The sequence below is a fragment of the Argopecten irradians genome, chromosome 1 (assembly GCF_041381155.1).
Source record: "Argopecten irradians isolate NY chromosome 1, Ai_NY, whole genome shotgun sequence".
Classification (NCBI taxonomy): Eukaryota; Metazoa; Mollusca; class Bivalvia; order Pectinida; family Pectinidae; genus Argopecten; species Argopecten irradians.
The window spans coordinates 22,957,723-22,978,426 of record NC_091134.1 but is presented as its reverse complement, the minus strand read 5'-3'; the positions used below and the strand labels follow the sequence as shown (position 1 = coordinate 22,978,426).

At 35.6% G+C, this 20,704-nt stretch overlaps 1 protein-coding gene across 1 annotated transcript in view; it reads left to right on the top strand.

Annotated features, from left to right (window-relative positions):
- LOC138318714 (kinesin-like protein KIF20B) overlaps positions 1 to 20,704 on the top strand; it is a 38,198-nt gene that overhangs the window by 11,057 nt on the left and 6,437 nt on the right. Inside the window, 13 exon segments of the mRNA XM_069261393.1 lie at positions 184 to 373; positions 2,773 to 2,829; positions 4,065 to 4,157; positions 4,903 to 5,028; positions 5,434 to 6,020; positions 14,034 to 14,100; positions 14,875 to 15,065; positions 15,475 to 15,649; positions 16,105 to 16,386; positions 16,709 to 16,885; positions 17,405 to 17,630; positions 17,836 to 19,034; positions 19,037 to 20,320. Coding sequence (XP_069117494.1) covers positions 184 to 373; positions 2,773 to 2,829; positions 4,065 to 4,157; positions 4,903 to 5,028; positions 5,434 to 6,020; positions 14,034 to 14,100; positions 14,875 to 15,065; positions 15,475 to 15,649; positions 16,105 to 16,386; positions 16,709 to 16,885; positions 17,405 to 17,630; positions 17,836 to 19,034; positions 19,037 to 20,320 — 4,654 coding nt within the window.

Sequence of the window (20,704 nt, the reverse complement as noted above, 5' to 3'; positions counted from 1 at the left end):
GTAATGGAATGACTTAAAAAGATTATATTCCGTGCTAACATCATTTCAACGAGAAGATTAACTGTTACGTTCCATCACCACTGAAGATTCTAGGCTTGCACAAACGTTATCGAGTATCATTTGGTACGTGAATAAATGCCATTGGTTTATAGTATTGTTCCAATGATATGAGATATTGTACAGGGAGAGGATCCGGTGGACAGAAGAACAGGCAGAGGAGACGATGGAGAAGAGGATCAAAATCTTAACAAATGCGATATACGGTGACCAAATGAAACCGACAAAGAAATCCAATAAAAGCAAGCGTATGGAGGACGATGATGATGAATGGGTGTCTAGCATACTTCTCCACCAGGAAAAGGTCAAAGTTGAGGTAGGTCAGAGGTCGGATAAAACCGTGGACAAATAATTTGTTTCCAGTATTCTACATCATGAGGTCAAAGTTAAGGTAGGTCAGATCTCACCCTGAGGACAATTGGTGTTTATTTTCTTCCATGAAGAAGAAACTCTCCAGAGATACTTTTAATACATTCATTTTAAGGTGAAGGTCAGAAGGTCGCTAACACATAATGGAAAATTCTTGTCAATGATCAAGGAGATTGATTCCTGGACAGATTTTTTTATCATGATTCACACAACTTTCATGTGGACTATTATGTGCGGCTTATTCTGTTACATAACCATGAAGCAAAATATGGCATAAATGTATGGTTCTACATTCTTTATGAATGTAAAATATTGAAAAAATCACCAACATTGTGAACTATTTTAATTGAAACGGATGAAATTTCAAATCGTATAGCAATACCATTAAGCAAAGACACAAAGGCCTCTTTTATGATTTTTAGCTCACCTGCCCAAAGGGCAAGTGAGCTTATGCTATGGTGCAGCGTCCGTTGTCCGGCCGTCCCTCTGTCCGGCCGTCCGGCATCCACTTTTCCATTTTAACAACTTCTTCTCCAAAACTTGGAGACCTAGAGTCCTGAAATTTGACTTATAGCATGCTGGGATGAAGGGCTACCAAGTTTGTTCAAATGAATGAACTTGACCTTCATTCAAGGTCACAGGGGTCAAATAGGTGAAAATCTTTAACAGACTTCTTCTAAATAACTAAGAGGCCTAGAGACCCAATATTTGGCATGTAACATGCTGGGATGAAGGACTACTAAACTTGTTCAAATGAATGACCTTGACTTTCATTCAAAGTCACGGGTCAAATAGGCTAAAATCTTTAAACAACTTCTTTTTAATAACCAAGAGGCCTAGGAACTTGAAAAATGGTAGTATAGCCTTGAAAACATAATTATAGGCCTTGAATTTATTTAATCTATCACAGACACCTTCTAATTTTGGTGGTTAATTGCAGAAAAATCGTTAAAAAAATCTTAACCCTTAGCACGCTTATCATGGCATATTGACAAGAAAATGAAAATGACGTTTGTGGAGTCTCTAGAATGTACCACCTGTTATCGGTAATATGATACTCGGAACACATCTGTTTTTATGACTATTTAATAAGAGAAGAATCAGGGTCTTCTGTGGGTTTGTTATTTATGAGGGTTTAAGTAATAATAAGATATAGACAGATAACTGAGCTAGATCAGTCAGCATCACTAACCGGCTACAAAAACATGGCGGGGAGCCTGGCTATCGCTCAGCAGGTGAGGACAATAATGATGACTGCATTTTGATATAATATTAAATTCTGACAGTGAATTGGATTAGTTTAATCGTTTTCTTTAGATATTGTTCAAGGCAATTTATAGTTAAAGATCGGCAGTTTGAGATGGTAAAATCATAGTTAAATATCGATATTTTGAGACGGTACAATCTCCAAAAGAGGCAAAGAGGCCTCTAATGTGCTTAGGAATGATATAAATTCTTATTTACTCTTTGTTAAATATGAACGATGTATGATTTCCAGATTGCAAGTGAGCGATTCGGGCCCATTGGGTCCTTGTTTAAGTCGCACTGGTAAATAAATTGCACTTAAAAGTTAGACCCATGTACTCACGTAACCCTCTGTGTATATATGATCGATCTCTGAAGTACAGTAACGATTATTGATTGATTAGAATAGCTAAAACTGCCTGTAAACTTGTACTGTAAATAAATAACAAAAACACTCACAACGGTGTAAACAACCATGCTCAATCAACTTATTTTACGTGAATTAAACAGTTTTACGATTGAACATGCATTTGGTACGTAATCATTTTCATTTTTATTATATTTTCAATACATAATATATCTTTTAAACACTTTTACAGAGATTTTTTCGATGTATAACTTTACAAAACTAGGGAGTAAAACTTATGATTTTCACATGAGAATCATTACGAAATAACAGATAAGTGGCACTCAAGATTTTCAGGGGAAAAAGTTGCAACTTATACTCTGGAAAATACGATTCTGTAAAAGTTATTTGAGTAAATCTAGACTAAAGTTGCTTTACTCCAATAGCAAGGGTAAGAGTTTGGCATACAAGATGTCCGACCAAAATGTGTAGTGGCGGACAGCGAGTGAGTTTGAACATATCACACACATTTCACCACAGTGGGCTTTTCTGGCATATCACATTAAAACCCAACTAATCTCACTATCATTACTGGTTTGTTTCCGATATATGTGCAAATTTTAATGTATTCCTATACTAAATTGTTCTAAAGACCATTTTTGACAATAACAAAGAATTCAAAGTTCAGAGAAATGAGTTTCAAAAGATTGAGGTCAAGGTTACTTATCCTGATACATAATGTCCTTGTTATTTAGGAGAAAGAAGAGGAGATCACTAGACTTCAGCAGCAGATAAAGACTTTGGTACAGAAGGTAAAAGATGGCTTCTTTATAGTGTTACTGTGGTGACGGCCTTACCATTGACAGTGACGCACTCGCCGCGCAACTTGCGCAATATTTATTGTGTACTGGGATACAATATAATGCTAGACGTGAGTTGATTGGTTGATGGGCGTGGCTTATTATGTGATATTTGTGACCCACGTGTGATAGATCTATCCTGAACTCATCGGGTATTATTGTATTCATAGAACTGCAGGTTGTGTTTATACTTTCTATTGCCTGCAGCTTTTACAACAGACGCTTTTTCAAAGAAGTGCAATTGTTGTGTAATTAAGTCCATAGCTCTAGCAATAAATGAGGTTACGCGGTTTTCATGAGCTGCTGTCGGTGTTTCAGAAACTTGATAACTTTTCGCGTCATAGCTAATTTATGTGTCTCTACTAGCAAATGGAACTGTTTGCCCCGTACGAACATTCCTCTCCAATAAACGGGTCAGTATTTCATGACTGTTAATTGAATATTGTTTAACTTTCTCATATTCTATAAACTGTAAGACTTTGTTGGTAATTTTGCTTGGGTTCCGATGAACAGGTGACGGGGTAAAATGTCGTCTCTCCCCCCCCCCCCCCCCATGCAGTCACATTCTTTATAAATTCGTGACAACCTCCTCTCATCACACCAGTTTTTTAACTAATCTCATGAAAAGATAATGAAGATCAAGTATTTCACAATGAAGTTTACCGTCCGTCAGTACCCTGTTAAGATCTTTCACAAACGTTTATCTTATTGGGAGCAGCAATATTGCAGAACATATCTGCCCATTTGTTCTATTGCCTGACGTCGGGTAGGCTATGTAAACTCCGGCCTTCCAGATGATTGATAGAACCACTCAACCAGTTGATAATATCTGTCCCTCAACATACGGAGGTATTACATCATTTATTTTGTCAACGGTAAGGCCGACATGACAGTAATTGTTTAAATCAGTTGTAGCTAAAGATGATAACATGATATTGATTTTGTGAGTATATTATTTTATAAGCAGTTACTTCCTGATATTTTTATTAATATAGCACTTCGTTCTTAGGGGAACTTATAAACAATTGATTCATATTTACAACTTGTTATATGAAATTGCTTAATGGTTAAGTAATCATAATATGAACTGAATAGGGGAAAACTGTATAAGTGATTTGTTTTACTTTTATTTGTACAAAACCATTTGATTTAGATACATTTGACTCCATTATGATTTTATTTTGTAGGATACTAAGGAGGCTACTAATGTTGACGAGACATCTGTAGTAGAGGAGATGTCACATCAACTCACAGAACTACGACAGACTATTACAGAAAAGGTGACTATTGCCCCCCTTGGATCCCCGCCTGATATATTCTTGTAGAGTTGATTGAATTTTCCATATTGTATACATATATTCCTGTAGGGTTGATTGAATTTTCCATATTGTATACATATATTCCTGTAGGGTTGATTGAATTTTCCATATTGTATACATATATTCCTGTAGGGTTGATTGAATTTTCCATATTGTATACATATATTCCTGTAGGGTTGATTTAATTTTCCGTATTGTATACATATATTCCTGTAGGGTTGATTTAATTTTCCATATTGTATACATATATTCCTGTAGGGTTGATTTAATTTTCCGTATTGTATACATATATTCCTGTAGGGTTGATTTAATTTTCCATATTGTATACATATATTCCTGTAGGGTTGATTGAATTTTCCATATTGTATACATATATTTCTGTAGAGTTGATTGAATTTTCTGTATTGTATACATATATTTCTGTAGAGTTGATTGAATTTTCTGTATTGTATACATATATTCCTGTAGAGTTGAAAGTGTTTAACATTTTTAAAATCAAACTTTAGTTATGAAAATCGTTAGAAAGATATTGTTCCCTCTAGGATTTTAGAGCAAAGTTTACAAAGTTCAGAGGGACATTTTGGTGCTGCACGAAATTAGATTTTTAGGACATATGGCATAGAAAGGTAAATGATCAGTATACATTGCATAGTGTTAAAGTATTGTTTACAAGGATCTCTTAAGGCATATGAATATATTTGTACAGGATGAAGAGATTGAGAAATTGAATGAGATGTTGGAGGAAGCTGGGGAGACATTTGCCGAGAAAGAGACAGAACTGTCACGATTACACAGACTCATTTCTACTCATGAAGAAAAGATCAAAGAACAGGTGAACTTTCTATTTCTTTATTGTCATGATCTGTTCTTTATGATTTGGAAACACAAATCATTGTTAAAAACGGCAACTTTCAGAATGAATAATGATTAATTATTGTGTGATCCACAAAAGTCAGCATGTTACAGATGATGGTTGATATGCGACTTTTTAATAGCACATTTACTATGTATATGATATATTGTGCTGATGCAGTATTACATACTAGATACTCCTAAACCTAGATAGGGCAGAATTCAAATTAGGCTGTGGGTTTCATGAAGTTAAAGATATCTTGAAAATACACCAGTTTTGAAAGCAAAGCCTTATATTTACTGCAGTGAAATGCAAACACAAACCGTTTACAAAAAAATTCACAGTGTGAAGTTCTAAAGTTGATGGTTGTATTATCTGTTTCAGGGTAAATCCATATCAGACTTAGAAGAGGCACTGAGAGAGAGCCAGCTTGCCCTGAACACTGCTGACCGACGTCTCACAAAACAAGAGGAGGATGCCGCTACCCAAAATGAGGCTAAAGCCAAATTACAAGGTACTAAAGCCAAGTCCCAAAGTACGAGAGTAAAACACACTGCCCCTTTCTTCCCTGACCTTCACCTAGCCAGCACTAGCCAGAATAAAAACGTAGTTTTGAGACCAAGCACAGAGCTGATGTCGAGGTTGAATCCGAGCAAGAGAGTTCTCCAACTGATTGTAACTCCTCTCCAAAATAAAATCATGGCCCATCACACTCGTACAAGTCTGTTGCGATTGAAAAACTCTCCTGCTAAAGATCCAACACGAGGTCGTGAATGCCTCAACAATTATCGGGACGTTGAGAAAGAAAACCCTAAAAGACAGAAAATCGTCAAGCGTAAGCTTGTCGACGATAATGATACCAGTTTAAGCAAACGACGGAGAGTGAGTTTAAAAAAAGGTCGTCTCAGTGGAAACAAGAATTTTCGAAGACGGTCATCAGGGAGAAAATACAACCTAAGGAGTAAACGGTTCTGATGTTCAGAGGTTACGATGTGATTTAAGACTTCAATTTTTATGATATTGAATATTTGCTTGAAGCTCTGGATTTGATATGAGAACCTTGAATTCCATCCTGTTATACTTATTTATCTGACTTACATTAAGTTTTTATAAATAGAAATCTGACTTGCAAGCAGATACAATGAATGATGAAATGTATGTCTTTGTTATTCATGTCTTTCATAATGGCCATACAAGGTTTTTTTCTGTCTTTGTGATATCCACATGTGTGTGGTTTTTCTTTTTTTTTTTGCTTTTTGTTGTGTAAACCAAGTCAGTGAAATTGTACTCACCTGCACATTTAAAAACTGCCTATGTTCAATACAGTATATTGTAATGAATACTTTTTCATATTTAAAATACTGTGAAGCTTTTTAAAAATATTTTAATTCATGTCTTTATTGTGAAATGTAGAGCAGCTGAGCAGGTTTCAACAATGTCTTTGAAAATGTACTTCAAATAGGGACTGCATCATATAAAATGTATATCCCAACTCATCAAATACGATACAAGATGGAAATCAAATCAACTTCCAATTCACCCTTGACAATACAAGTGATCTATATTTAAAACTGCATACAAATATGTGATTCCCATATATTCTATTTTCTTTTCTTCAAAAGTTAAATATGTTTGTAGTGATTAGGTATGGCATCATGTAACAGAAGATAATTGAACACCAAAAATGGATAAGACAGTTCCTGTCTTGTTTAAAACAATCACATTCCATTACTTTGGACCCAGTCGGGGGGACCTGTCTGGTATATATTGGCTGATTCGATTAGAAAGATTAGGAAAGATATTCATTAAAATATTGCTGTGATACAAGTGTGCCATCTAAGGACTGTTTTCTGATGTTTTTGGATTTCATTCTGACAATTTTTGTCATCGCTAAAGGTGAAAGAATTACAAAAGAATATCTTTATCAGGTATTGTTCAAATCTTGGTCGACAGTCAATAATGTTGAATTTTGAAAAATTTATTTGCTACTGTTATTACTACAAATATTTCTGTACCGTTATGAAATAGCACTTTACTTCTATCAAATAAAATTGCTGATTAACATTTTTTCTTATAATTTGCAATAAGATCATGATTATTTTTACACCTAGAATTTTCAATAAAACATTACTTATATATAATTTTGTATGCTTTAACATTGGATACTTTTTTCTGATTTTTTCATCAAAATGAAAATATGGAACTTGTGAATATGCATTCTTCTCTTAACATTTTGTTACACCTTCTGAAAAGGTAGAGATGATTGTACAAGCATATTTACTAGAATAGTAATACTAAAATTCTCAGTGATTGTGATCAATGAATGAAAATGGAATAAAATAATGTGATATATGAATGATAGTTTGTATTGTTTGAAAATGACTTTTGTGATTCTGGTTATTTCTGGCAGAATGCTGGCTTCCCTCTCCCCATCCCACCCACACTCACCTGTATGTCAGATACATTGCCTTGAACAATTTAAACAAGTTCAGTCATTCTGATATTCAGTATTTTCCTAATATGTATAAGTATCAACAAGTTTATATGGTAAGTTACTTTCTGTAACATTGCTCTGACAACTAAATTTATGATCATATCATTCATAGTAAAGCTTTTCAAAGCATTCATAATTCACAAGGAGATTTTTCCAAAAACTTAGATGTTTGATATAATTGTGTGACCTTTATTTATGACTGTAGAGGTGATTTTCCTATGACTTTGATTACTGATAGGCGTGTGCTTGTGTTGCAGGTGAGCACGGTGTGATGTCCAGGGAGGGGCTGCCAGTTAACCATATCACTGTTAATGTCCAGACGTTGGAAATGTGTATCTCTTTCATTTCTGGGTTTCTTTCAAATGCTCTTTTTGCATGACAGTGGAAAAAAATGAAGAATATCTTTACTATCTTTTTATCCAAAGCAAATTTCCCTAAGTCTGAGAATTTTTGACAGCCAACATGGTGAGTATTGTTAAACCAAAGAAAGGAAGAAATCAGCCAAAGTTTGCAACTCTGTCATTTCTTGTAAGGAGGTATGAAGGCCAACTGCACAGCTATAGTCCTTCCCCTGATTTCTCATAACAAAAATCTCCTGACTTCAGTCAGTATTTAGTGTAAAGTTATTGACAAAAGAATTACATGGTAGAAGGAATTAATACATTAAATGATACCATTTACATCTTGTAGGGATTGAAATGAGACCACTTACATCATGTAGGGATTGAAATGATACCATTTACATCGTGTAGGGATTGAAATGATACCATTTAATACATCTTTGTAGGGATTGAAATGATACCATTTACATCTTATAGGGATTGAAATGATACACTTACATCTTGTAGGGATGAAATGAATACCATTTACATCTTGTAGGGATTGAAATGATACCATTACATTTTATTGTAGGGATTGAAATGATACCTACTTACATCGTTAGGGATTTAAATGATGTACACATAAAGCTATCTTGTAGGATTGAAATGATACCATTTACATCTTGTAACCCCATTGAAATGATACCATTTACATATTGTGTTGAAATGACTGACCAACAGAGCATCTTGTACATCTGTAGGGATTGTCTAAATGATACAGAACAATTGTAAAAAAGATATTGAAATGATACCATTTACATCTTGTATGGATTGAAATCCATTTACATCTTGTAGGGATTGAAATGAACCCTTACATCTTGTAGGGATTGAAATGATATTTACATCTTGTAAATTAAAAATTTACCATTTAATACATCTTCAGGGATTGCAAATGATACATTTACATCTTATAGAAATTGAAATGATACCATTTACATTTAGCAGGATTGCAATGATACCAACATCGTGTAGGGATTGAAATGATACATTTACATCTTGTAGGGATTGAAATGATGTTACCACTTACATCTTGTAGGGATTGAAATGATACCATTACATCTTGTAGGGATTAAAAATGATACCATTTACATCGTGTAGGGATTGAAATGATACCATTTACACATCTTGTAGGGATTGAAATGATACCATTCACATCTTGTAGAGATTGAAATGATACCATTTACATCTTGTAGGGATTGAAATGATACCACTTACATCTTGTAGGGATTGAAATGATACCATTTACATCGTGTAGGGATTGAAATGATACCATTTACATCGTGTAGGGATTGAAATGATACCATTTACATCTTATAGGGATTGAAATGATACCATTTACATCTTGTATAGGATTGAAATGATACCATTTACATCGTGTAGGGATTGAAATGATACCATTTACATATTGTAGGGATTGAAATGATACCATGTACATCTTGTAGGGATTGAAATGATACCATTTACATCTTGTAGGGATTGAAATGATACCATTTACATCTTGTAGGGATTGAAATGATACCACTTTACATCGTGTAAATGATACCATTTACTCTTGTGGATTGAAAATGATACCATTTAACATCTTGTAGGGATTGAAATGATACCATTTACATCTTGTAGGGATTGAAATGATACCATTTACATCGTGTAGGGATTGAAATGATACCATTTACATCTTGTAGGGATTGAAATGATACCATTTACATCTTGTAGGGATTGAAATGATACCATTTACATCTTGTAGGGATTGAAATGATACCATTTACATCTTGTAGGGATTGAAATGATACCATTTACATCTTGTAGATGGATTGAAATGATACCATTTACATATTGTAGAGGATTGAAATGATACCATTTAACATCTTGTAGGGATTGAAATGATACCATTTACATCTTGTAGGGATTGAAATGATACCATTTACATCTTGTAGGGATTGAAATGATACCATTTACATCTTATAGGGATTGAAATGATACATTTACTTCTTGTAGGGATTGAAATGATACCATTTAATCTTGTAGGGATTGAAATGATACCATTTACATCTTGTAGGGATTGAAATGATACCATTTACATCTTGTAGGGATTGAAATGATACCATTTACATCGTAGGGATTGATAAAGGGGTGATACCATTGATTAATGATACCAAGGCTGAGATTTTGTAGTGATCAAAATGATACCATTCACATCTTGTAGGGATCGAAATGATACCATTTACATCTTGTAGGGATTTGAAATGATACCATTTACATATTGTAGTGATCGAAAATGATACCATTCACTCATCTTATAGAGGATGGAAATGATACCATTCATCAAATTTGTAGGATTGAAATGATACCATATTACATCGTGTAGGGATTGTGTGAAAAGTGATATACCAATTTACATATTGTAGTGATCGAAATGATACATTTACATCTTGTAGGGATTGAAATGATACCATTCACATCTTGTAGGGATTGAAATGATACCATTTACATATTGTTTGGATTGAAATGATACCATTTACATATTGTAGGGATTGAAATGATACCATTTACATGATTAAAGTGGCTACAAGGCTGAGATTTCTACACTCAAACAACAGGTAAATATAGTATGGATGATAAAGGGGTGGGTCGTGATTAATGGTTACAAGGCTGAGATTTCTACACTCAAACAACAGGTAAATATAGTATGGATGGTAAAGGGTGGGTCATGATTAATGGCTACAAGGCTTGAGATTTCTACACTCAAACAACAGGTAAATATAGTATGGATGATACATAAAGGGGTGGGTCGTGATTAATCTCTACAAGGCTTGAGATTTCTCTACACTCAAACAACAGGTTAAAGTATGGATGCTAAACTGCTGACAAAATGGTATTTTTTCATTATTTCTACACTCAAACAGGTAAATATAGTATGGATGATAAAGTGGTGGGTCGTGATTAATCTCTAGCAGGCTGAGATTCGAAAGATTAGTGATTTTTTTTCATTATCAAAAACAGCAGCAGAGATTAGTATTTTATTCAGTTAAAAAAGTTACTTTACTTACACCATTACCACCATTGAAAAGTTTGAGCTTCTAATTTTACTTCAAGAAAAAAAAAAAAAAAAAAAAATATTTGCATCCCGAAAAAATTACGTGGCACTATATTCTATATAGAATGAAGGACTGATTGTGCATGCACCAAAGGCGAAATAAATTATTTTATGTTATTTTTTTGTGTTAATTAGACATATATATACACGATTGAACACCAATAATTGTTCAAATGATGAATATCATTTATGCTCTGTCGGCGGTGGAGCATCTTTAATATAGTATGGATGGTTAAGTGGTGGGTCGTGATTAATGGTTACAAGGCCGAGATTACTACACTCAAAACAACAGGTAAATATAATATGGATGGTTTGGGTCGTGAAGTGGTGAGGTAAATCGTGATTAATCTCTACAAGGCTGAGATTTCTACACTCAAACAACAGGTAAATATAGTATGGATGGTTAAGTGGTGGGTTGTGATTAATGGTCTACAAGGCTGAGATTTCTACACTCAAACAACAGTGTAAATATAGTATGGATGATATAAAGGGGGGGGTCGTGATTAATGGTTACAAGGCTTGGATTTCTACACTCAAACAACAGGTAAATATAGTATAGATGATAAAGGGGTGGGTCGTGATTAATGGTTACAAGGCTGGATTTCTACACTCAAACAACAGGTAAATATAGTATGGATGATAAAGGGTTGGGTCTGATTAATTGTTACAAGGCTGGGATTTCTACACTCAAACAACAGGTAAATATAGTATAGATGATAAAGGGGGGGGTCGTGATTAATGGTTACAAGGCTGGGATTTCTACACTCAAACAACAGGTAAAATATAGTATAGATGATAAAGGGGTGGGATGATGGGTCAGCTGATTAATGGTTACAAGGGGCTTGGATTTCTACACTCAAACAACAGGTAAATATAGTATAGATGATAAAGGGTGGGGTCTCGTGATTAATGGTTACAAGGCTGGGATTTCTACACTCAAACAACAGGTAAATATAGTATAGATGATAAAGGGGTGGGTCCATGATTAATTGGTACAAGGCTGGATTTCTACACTCAAACAACAGGTAAATATAGTATAGATGATAAAGGGGGGTGGTCGTGATTAATGGCTACAAGGCTGAGATTTCTACACTCAAACAACAGGTAAATATAGTATGGATGATAAAGGGGGGGGGTCGTGATTAATGGCTTACAAGGCTGAGATTTCTACACTCAAACAACAGGTAAATATAGTATGGATGATAAGGGTTGGGTCTTGATTAATTGTTACAAGGCTGAGATTTCTACACTCAAACAACAGGTAAATATAGTATGGATGATAAAGGGGTGGGTCGTGATTAATGGCTACAAGGCTGAGATTTCTACACTCAAACAACAGGTAAATATAGTATGGATGATAAAGGGGTGGGTCGTGATTAATGGCTACAAGGCTGAGATTTCTACACTCAAACAACAGGTAAATATAGTATGGATGATAAAGGGTGGGTCGTGATTAATAGGTTACAAGGCTGAGATTTCTACACTCAAACAACAGGTAAATATAGTATGGATGATAAAGGGTTGAGGTCGTGATTAATTGTTACAAGGCTTGAGATTTCTACACTCAAACAACAGGTAAATATAGTATGGATGATAAAGGGTGGGTCATGATTAATGGCTCTACAAGGCTGAGATTTCTACACTCAAACAACAGGTAAATATAGTATGGATGGTAAAGCGGTGGGTTGTGATTAATCTCTACAAGGCTGAGATTTCTACACTCAAACAACAGGTAAATATAATATGGATGATAAAGGGGCGGGTCATGATTAATGGCTTCAAGGCTTGAGATTTCTACACTCAAACAACAGGTAAATATTAGTATGGATGAATAAAGGGGTGGGTCATTGATTAATGTCTACAAGGCTGAGATTTCTACACTCAAACAACAGGTAAATATAGTATGGATGATAAAAGGGGTGGGTTTGATTAATTGTTACAAGGCTGAGATTTCTACACTCAAACAACAGGTAAATATAGTATGGACGATAAAGGGGTGGGTCGTGATTAATGGCTCTACAAGGCTGAGATTTCTACACTCAAACAACAGGTAAATATAGTATGGATGATAAAGAGGTGGGTCGTGATTAATGTCTACAAGGCCGAGATTTCTACACTCAAACAGCAGGTAAATATAGTATGGATGATAAAGGGGTGGTCTGATTAATCTCTACAAGGCCGAGATTTCTACACTCAAACAACAGGTAAATATAGTATGGATGATAAAGGGGTGGGTCGTGATTAATCTGGCTACAAGGCTGAGATTTCTACACTCAAACAACAGGTAAATATAGTATGGATGATAAAGGGATGGGTCGTGATTAATGGCTACAAGGCTGAGATTTCTACACTCAAACAACAGGTAAATATAGTATGGATGATAAAGGGATGGGTCATGATTAATGGCTACAAGGCGAGATTTCTACACTCAAACAACAGGTAAATATAGTATGGATGATAAAGGGATGGGTCTTGATTAATGGCTACAAGGCTGAGATTTCTACACTCAAACAACAGGTAAATATAGTATGGATGATAAGGGTTGGGTCTTGATTAATGGCTACAAGGCTGAGATTTCTACACTCAAACAACAGGTAAATATAGTATGGATGATAAAGGGATGGGTCATGATTAATGGCTACAAGGCTGAGATTTCTACACTCAAACAACAGGTAAATATAGTATGGTTGATAAAGGGGGGGGGGGGGGGGTCGTGATTAATGGCTACAAGGCTGAGATTTCTACACTCAAACAACAGGTAAATATAGTATGGATGATAAAGGGATGGGTCTTGATTAATGGCTACAAGGCTGAGATTTCTACACTCAAACAACAGGTAAATATAGTATGGATGATAAAGGGTTGGGTCTTGATTAATGGCTACAAGGCTGAGATTTCTACACTCAAACAACAGGTAAATATAGTTTGGATGATAAAGGGATGGGTCATGATTAATGGCTACAAGGCCGAGATTTCTACACTCAAACAACAGGTAAATATAGTATGGTTGATAAAGGGGGGGGGGGGGGGGGGTGGTCGTGATTAATGGCTACAAGGCTGAGATTTCTACACTCAAACAACAGGTAAATATAGTATGTATGATAAAGGGGGGGGGTCATGATTAATGGCTACAAGGCTGGGTAAATATAGTATATGGATGATAAAGGGGTGGGTCGTGATTAATGTCTACAAGGCTGAGATTATTACACTCAAACAACAGGTAAATATAGTATTGATGATAATGATTATAACACTCTCTGAAGGTTTTACAACATTTTGTGATTCCAAGGGTAGAATATCTATCGTCCATATCCAAATATGAAAGAGTATTTTGCTCACATACCTCTATGAAATCCCACCATTTTGAAAAAAAGTTTAAGAAAACTGCAACTGCAAGTTGATTCTCCATACATGAAAATTGTGTAATACATTGAACACAAACCTGTTGTTTGCAGTCCTTATAGTACAATCAGCCTTGCTTCAGAAAACGATGTTAAAATTTTTTGATCAAATAATAATTTTGTTGACACAGTGATGTCACAAGGTTGTATTGCATGGTAGCCTTGTAATACGGCCTTAGCCAACATCTGTATTTCATCAGATAAAACCAGTACTACTCCTGTAGGTATGAGAGAGGAAGGTATGGGTCCTTATAAATGATTTAATGCTAAGGCTGCGAGTTCTAGACTCAAACATCAGGTAGATTTTTTTATGCAGTATTATTTATTATATTGTTGGGTAAAATCAAACAAACTCAAAAGCAATGAGGGGGGGGGGGGACAGTTACTAGTAAATAATATGTACATTGATAGCTTGTATGAGATATAAGTTCTGTTGACTGCTGCTGTATTTAACAGATGTTAGAGCTGAAATCCAACACCAGCATCACCAAGGCCCATGGTGACTCCTCTCCAAGGAAGAAAGGACCAGATGAGGATAAAGACACTTTCTACCAGAACCTGTCCGTCCAATTGAAGGAGTTACAGTCGGAACTAGATAAAAACTCAGCGGTTACGCTGGAGCTTCAACAGGCATTGGAGACGGCTAGGTTTGTGGAATTATGTCATATGATAATGATTATCATATATAGCTATAAACTCATGATAATCCTTGGTAGGGGAGGGGATTGATCAAATGTGGGTTGTTTTTTTTCTAGAAAAAGTTTTTTATCTACACTCTTCAAATATCATTACTTTAATGTTTTTTTAATTTGAGTATTGTGAAGCAAAAAAATAAAGATTTTTTGTTTGATTTTGTCATACCAAAGTTCTGAGAAACAATCTGTTTGGATTATAATGAGATGCAAGTGATTAAATGTTTCGAATATGCTAAAAATAACGATTTTTTTTAAAAAAAAAAGTACCTTGAATTTTGAATTGGAAAAGGCCAGACTTTTAAGTCATTTTTTTCAGTAAAAAAAATCTAAATCATAAACCTCATCTATTTGAATTTCTCAGGGCTGTGAGTGAAGATCTGGAACAACAACTGGGCCAGGAAAAAGAGGCTCACGCAGAAACCAGGGTACAGCTCTCTCAACTCTCGCAGGAGAATGAAGAGTTACAACAGCTGAAGGTCAAGGTCACACAGCTAGAAAACAGCTTTGAGGACCGAGAACAGAACCTAGCTTCCAAGGTAAAGTAACAGTAAGAGTTCATTGGGTCTAGGATGAGGATTGAGGATCACTGGTCAAGATCAACAGTACCTTTTAGAGGATCAAAACAAATTAGTCCTTGTTTAGATGTATCAACAATATTCTGAAATCCTTAAAGAAATTACCCCAAAAAAAATTTGAATAAGAAAAGAAAAAAGAAAAAAATGACAACGCCCACCTAAAAATAAAAAATGTGAAGAAAATTATATTTCCTTGTAATTATTAACTAGTAGTTGACTACAATTTGTCACATACCAAATATACCTGGTCCATGGGCTACCTGACCTGTCTTCTTATTAATTGTATCCCTTCTATTTAGCATATACAATAGCCTTTAGTTTATGCCAACAAGTGCTGAACAGTTTGTTTACATTTGTTATGTGAAGAGAAACTTAACAAACCAATATATCTAAGTACATGTATTCATACATACAAGGTGGAGCAGAACCTGAAAGCAGAAGGCCTAATAGCAGAGCTGGAGGAAGAACTAAAATCCCTGAAGTGTGCAGAATACCCTGATCAGTTGGCACAGCTTCAGAAGGAGGTGGAAACACTCCGGGAATCTCTGGTCGGAAAGGATGAACAGTTGGAAGCCATAACAGAGAAAGTAGAGGAGTTGCAGACAGTCAACACTGGCTTACGAGACATGATCAACCAGACAACTGCAGACCTACAGGCTAAAGAGTATAAACTGGCAGAGCTGACTGCTAAGGTCAAGGTAAAATATAATGTAAAGGTCACAGATCATTTACTTACAGAGCTGACCGCTATGTTCAAGGTGAATTATATAATGTTAAGGTTATGGTCTATTTACTGAAACTCATGATATATATGAACAAGTTATACAGGGGAGGCAGCCTATAAACTTAGAAGTCATTTAATATGCTAGACATGGTATTCACCAATCAGAAGTTATGTTACTTAGGGCATGATTATGTTTTAGTTATGGGTTGTTCAATAAATTTTTAAGCCAATCATAATGCTTGTTACAAACCTGGTTGATTAACATTGATTAACTGGATATGGTTTTTGTGTATTAGGTAAATGAGGATTTAAAACAGAGTGCGCTGTCACCAAGTAGTCCGCTTTCCAGTCTTCAGCGTAGAATGAGAGAGATTCGACACGAATCTGAAGCCACCAAAAACGAACTGACAACAACTGTCAAGGCACATCAGAAACTGGAGGAGGAGCTCAATACAATGAAAAAAACTAATAAGGTGAGTCAGGAAAAGTGACTAAAGTCAATAGAAACCTTATCAAATCAAATACTAACTGAGGATATAGCACAAGGTTTACGTAAGGTTTTTAATATATATCACTATAACATTATATCTGCTAAATAAGAGGTCTATGAATTTAAGATATGGTAAAGTGTTGAACAGTATTAAGCATTTTGATTTCTCAACGGAAATGATGAAAGATCAAGAATTTGACCATAATTCTAGTAAATTAGCTGAGATTTATCTAAACTTATAACTAATATACCAAGGTTTGTTAAGGAAAATGGAGCCATTACTTTCTATAATTAGACCACATGAAAGATGAGGTTCATAAGGTAGATTTATAGATATTATGTCTTTATTGTAAATACATTTAGAAGGAAGTAGCAAATAAAGATTTATGGAGAGTTTTTTCTTGTTTAAAACAATGGCCTCCATAGCTTAGACATATAGATACTTGTACTGTCACATCTATCAATATGAAGAAAACTCTACCCATATCTATTGTCTGTCCAGGAAGAACAGGAGAAGATACAGCAGCTGAATTCTCACATCAAGGACCTTGAATTCCAACTCGATGAGAGCCAGATTGATCGGTCACACATCATAGAGGATCAGAAAATGTCTGAGGAAAAGGCCAATCAGCTACAGGCTAAAATTGAGGAGCTAGAAAAGTGTGTTGAAGATCTTAATACACAACTGGCAAAGATTACTAGCGAGAAAGAACAAATTGCCACCAAAGGTAATAATGATACCATCTTTCATGTTACAATAATATAAAGTATAAGAAAATGAACTAAAATATCTTATAAAGTATTTTTAAGGTAAATGTACATTGGATTTTGATCTTTAGGTTTATACAATTGTGCTTTATTTGTTTTCTTTTATCACCTTTGTTTGTTTTTTCTTTCTTTCACTGATTCATATCATAAAAATATATGTTACAGACAAGTCAGATAAGCAGATGGAGACACAGTATACTGAAGAGCTGAAGGAAGAGCTAGAACAAGTCAGACAAGAGCTGGTGGCTAAATCACAGCTGATTGAGGATAGCTCCGAGGAGCTCCAGAAAGTCAAAGACGAACTAAAACAGGCTGCAAAGAAAGGTAGCAAAGGCAGCAAGAAAGTCATAGAGAGGCTAGAAGGTCAGTGTGAAGAGTTAGGTCAAAAGGTCAAGGACAAGGAATCTGAAATAGAGAGACTCAGAGCTGAGTTGTCGGCTATACAGTCATCAGCTGACACAGGAGTTGTTGTCAAGTCACACCAAATTGACAGTTTGCAAGGCGAGCTGAAAAGCATGAGGACAGAGATGTCTGCCATGGAGAAAAAGATCGCTGATAGGGATCACGCCATCAAAGACCTCAATGACCTTTTTGAACAGAACCAGAAGGAATTAGATGAGAAAGATTTCACCCTACGAACCCTTAGAAAAGAGAAAGATAAGGGCTTTAGTGAATCTGATAGGGTAGCTTCTGAGAAGATGAAAGAACTTGAGGAAGAATTGGAGTCCAAAGCACAGAAAATTTCTGCATTAGAAACGGTGGAGGAGAAAGTGAAACAATTTGAGGATGAAACAGTCAGCTTGAAACAGAAGCTCTGCGAATTAGAAAATGTGAGGGATGAAAAAGAAAACCTTGAAAATGAACTGAACGGGAAATCACAGAAACTTTTAGATTTAGAGAAAGTTGAAGAGAAAAATGAGCTTCTAGAAAATGAGTTGGCCAGTCTAAGGGGTAAACTTAGTGATTTAGATAATGTGACAAAGGAAAAGGAACAACTTCAACATGAGCTTGAGGACAAATCTCAAAGACTGTCAGAATTGAAAACAGTGGAGGAGAAAACAGTACAGCTAGAGAATGAGTTAACAAGTCTAAGGCAAAATCTTTGTGAACTTGAAACAGTGAAAGATAAAAATGAAATAGCTGTGAGTGAGTTAAAGAGCTTAAGAGAACAGCTGTGTGAATTACAAACAGTGAAGATGAAAAATAAACAAATAGAAAAGGAATTAGAAGATCACAAACAGGCACTCAGTGATTTGGAAGGTATAAAAGAAAAACTAGTTCAGCTCCAGGAAGAAGAAGTAGTTGGTAGAGAAAAGACAATAAGTGAACTGAAAACAGCCAGAGAGAAAAAGACGAGGGCGAATTGAAAGTTCAAAGAGAAGAAATTGAGAAACTTGTAGAGCGATTGGAGTCAACAGAGTCTGAGATAAAGAATTTGATGAGTGAAAAATGTGAGTTAGAAAAGAAAGCTGAGACTTTAGATGACAACTTACATGATAAAGATCACCAGTTAATAGAACTCAAAAAAGTGTTAACGGACCTGCAAGATAAGACTAAAATGTCTAGTGATGAAACAAACACTGAACTCTCTAAAGTTAAGATGGAGCTAGCTGAGACTAAGTCAGCTTTACACATGACACAGACACTCCACCAAAGGGCCAAGAAGGAGCTGATGGACAAAACAAAACATCTACAGGACATGGAGGAGAAGTCAAAGGTTAAAGGTGATGAGGAGGTCAATAAGAGGACTCAACTTAAGGAGGAGATTGCATCAGTGAACGGAAAGCTGGTGGATTTGGAAACCCTTAAACAGGATCTGGAATCTAAAAACCAGAGTTTAGATGATGATCTTGTGTCTACCTTGGCTAGGGTAACTGATCTGACAACACAGATTGCTGACAGGGACACACAAGTAAAAGATCTGGAGGCAAAAATTCAGGAACAGAGTGAGCAACACAAGGTTCAGGTCCAAGAAGAAGAGGAGAAAGTCTCAGCACTAGTAAAAGCTTGTGAAGAAAAGTCGAGCGTTATAGACTCCCAAGCAGCTAAAATCAAGGACCTCGCAGGTAATCAGAATAAATCAGATGAACTAGGGTTGGAAGTTAGCGAGAAAGCAAAGAAAATTGAGGAGCTGACAAATACAATTAACCAGCTAGAGACCAAACTACAGAACAGTGAGGCAGTTCTGAAAACGTGTAGTCCAAAGAAGGACAGGCAGGACATGACCAGACAGCTGGAGGACTTACAGAATGCTCTGGATAGAGAGAAGGTGAAGAGTGAGGAATACCACAAGCTGTTGGATGAAATGCGTGTGAAAGCCTGTCTTAGTCCAGGCAGTGAGAGTAACAGCGTCCGGAGATTACGTAAGGATAAGATTGACGCTGACAACTCTCTACTGGAGGCTAAATGTAAAATCGCATCCCTGGAAAGGCGACTTGCTGACTCCACATTACAAATCAGTCCAAGGAAATACAATAATGATGAATCACAGAAATTAAAGTTAGAACTGCAGGAGTGTCACCAGAAAATAGAGACTTTGGAGGGGCAAGTGAGACTCCAGGATAGAATCTTCTCATCACCACGGAAACGTGAAAGTCTACAGAGGAGTTCTGTTGTTACCAGTCCCACAGTTCACAGAGAACTCAATCGTGTAAGTAATTAGTATGGGTTTTGTGTTAGACTACATTTATATATTTCCTGTATTTGCTCTAATTTCTTATGTGCTCGCCATGAAATGAGGTCCCTAGTTAGTGTTACCCATATTACCCATAACATAGTCCGTCCTATCTTCATGTTTGTAGAAGATTTTATGTCACACAATAATTTTCCTTTTGAAATATATGATATACACTTAGTATTCTTAGTTTTGATATTAAACCAATTGCATACTGAAGTCAAATTCATCGGATACCAGTGTAAATGCTTGCAATGTTGCAAATACCACACATTTGCATGCTTGTTGTAATATATCCTCAAAAAACATGTCTAATATGTCTTTAAAATAATGAAATTAATGTCTGTAACATTCTGTGTT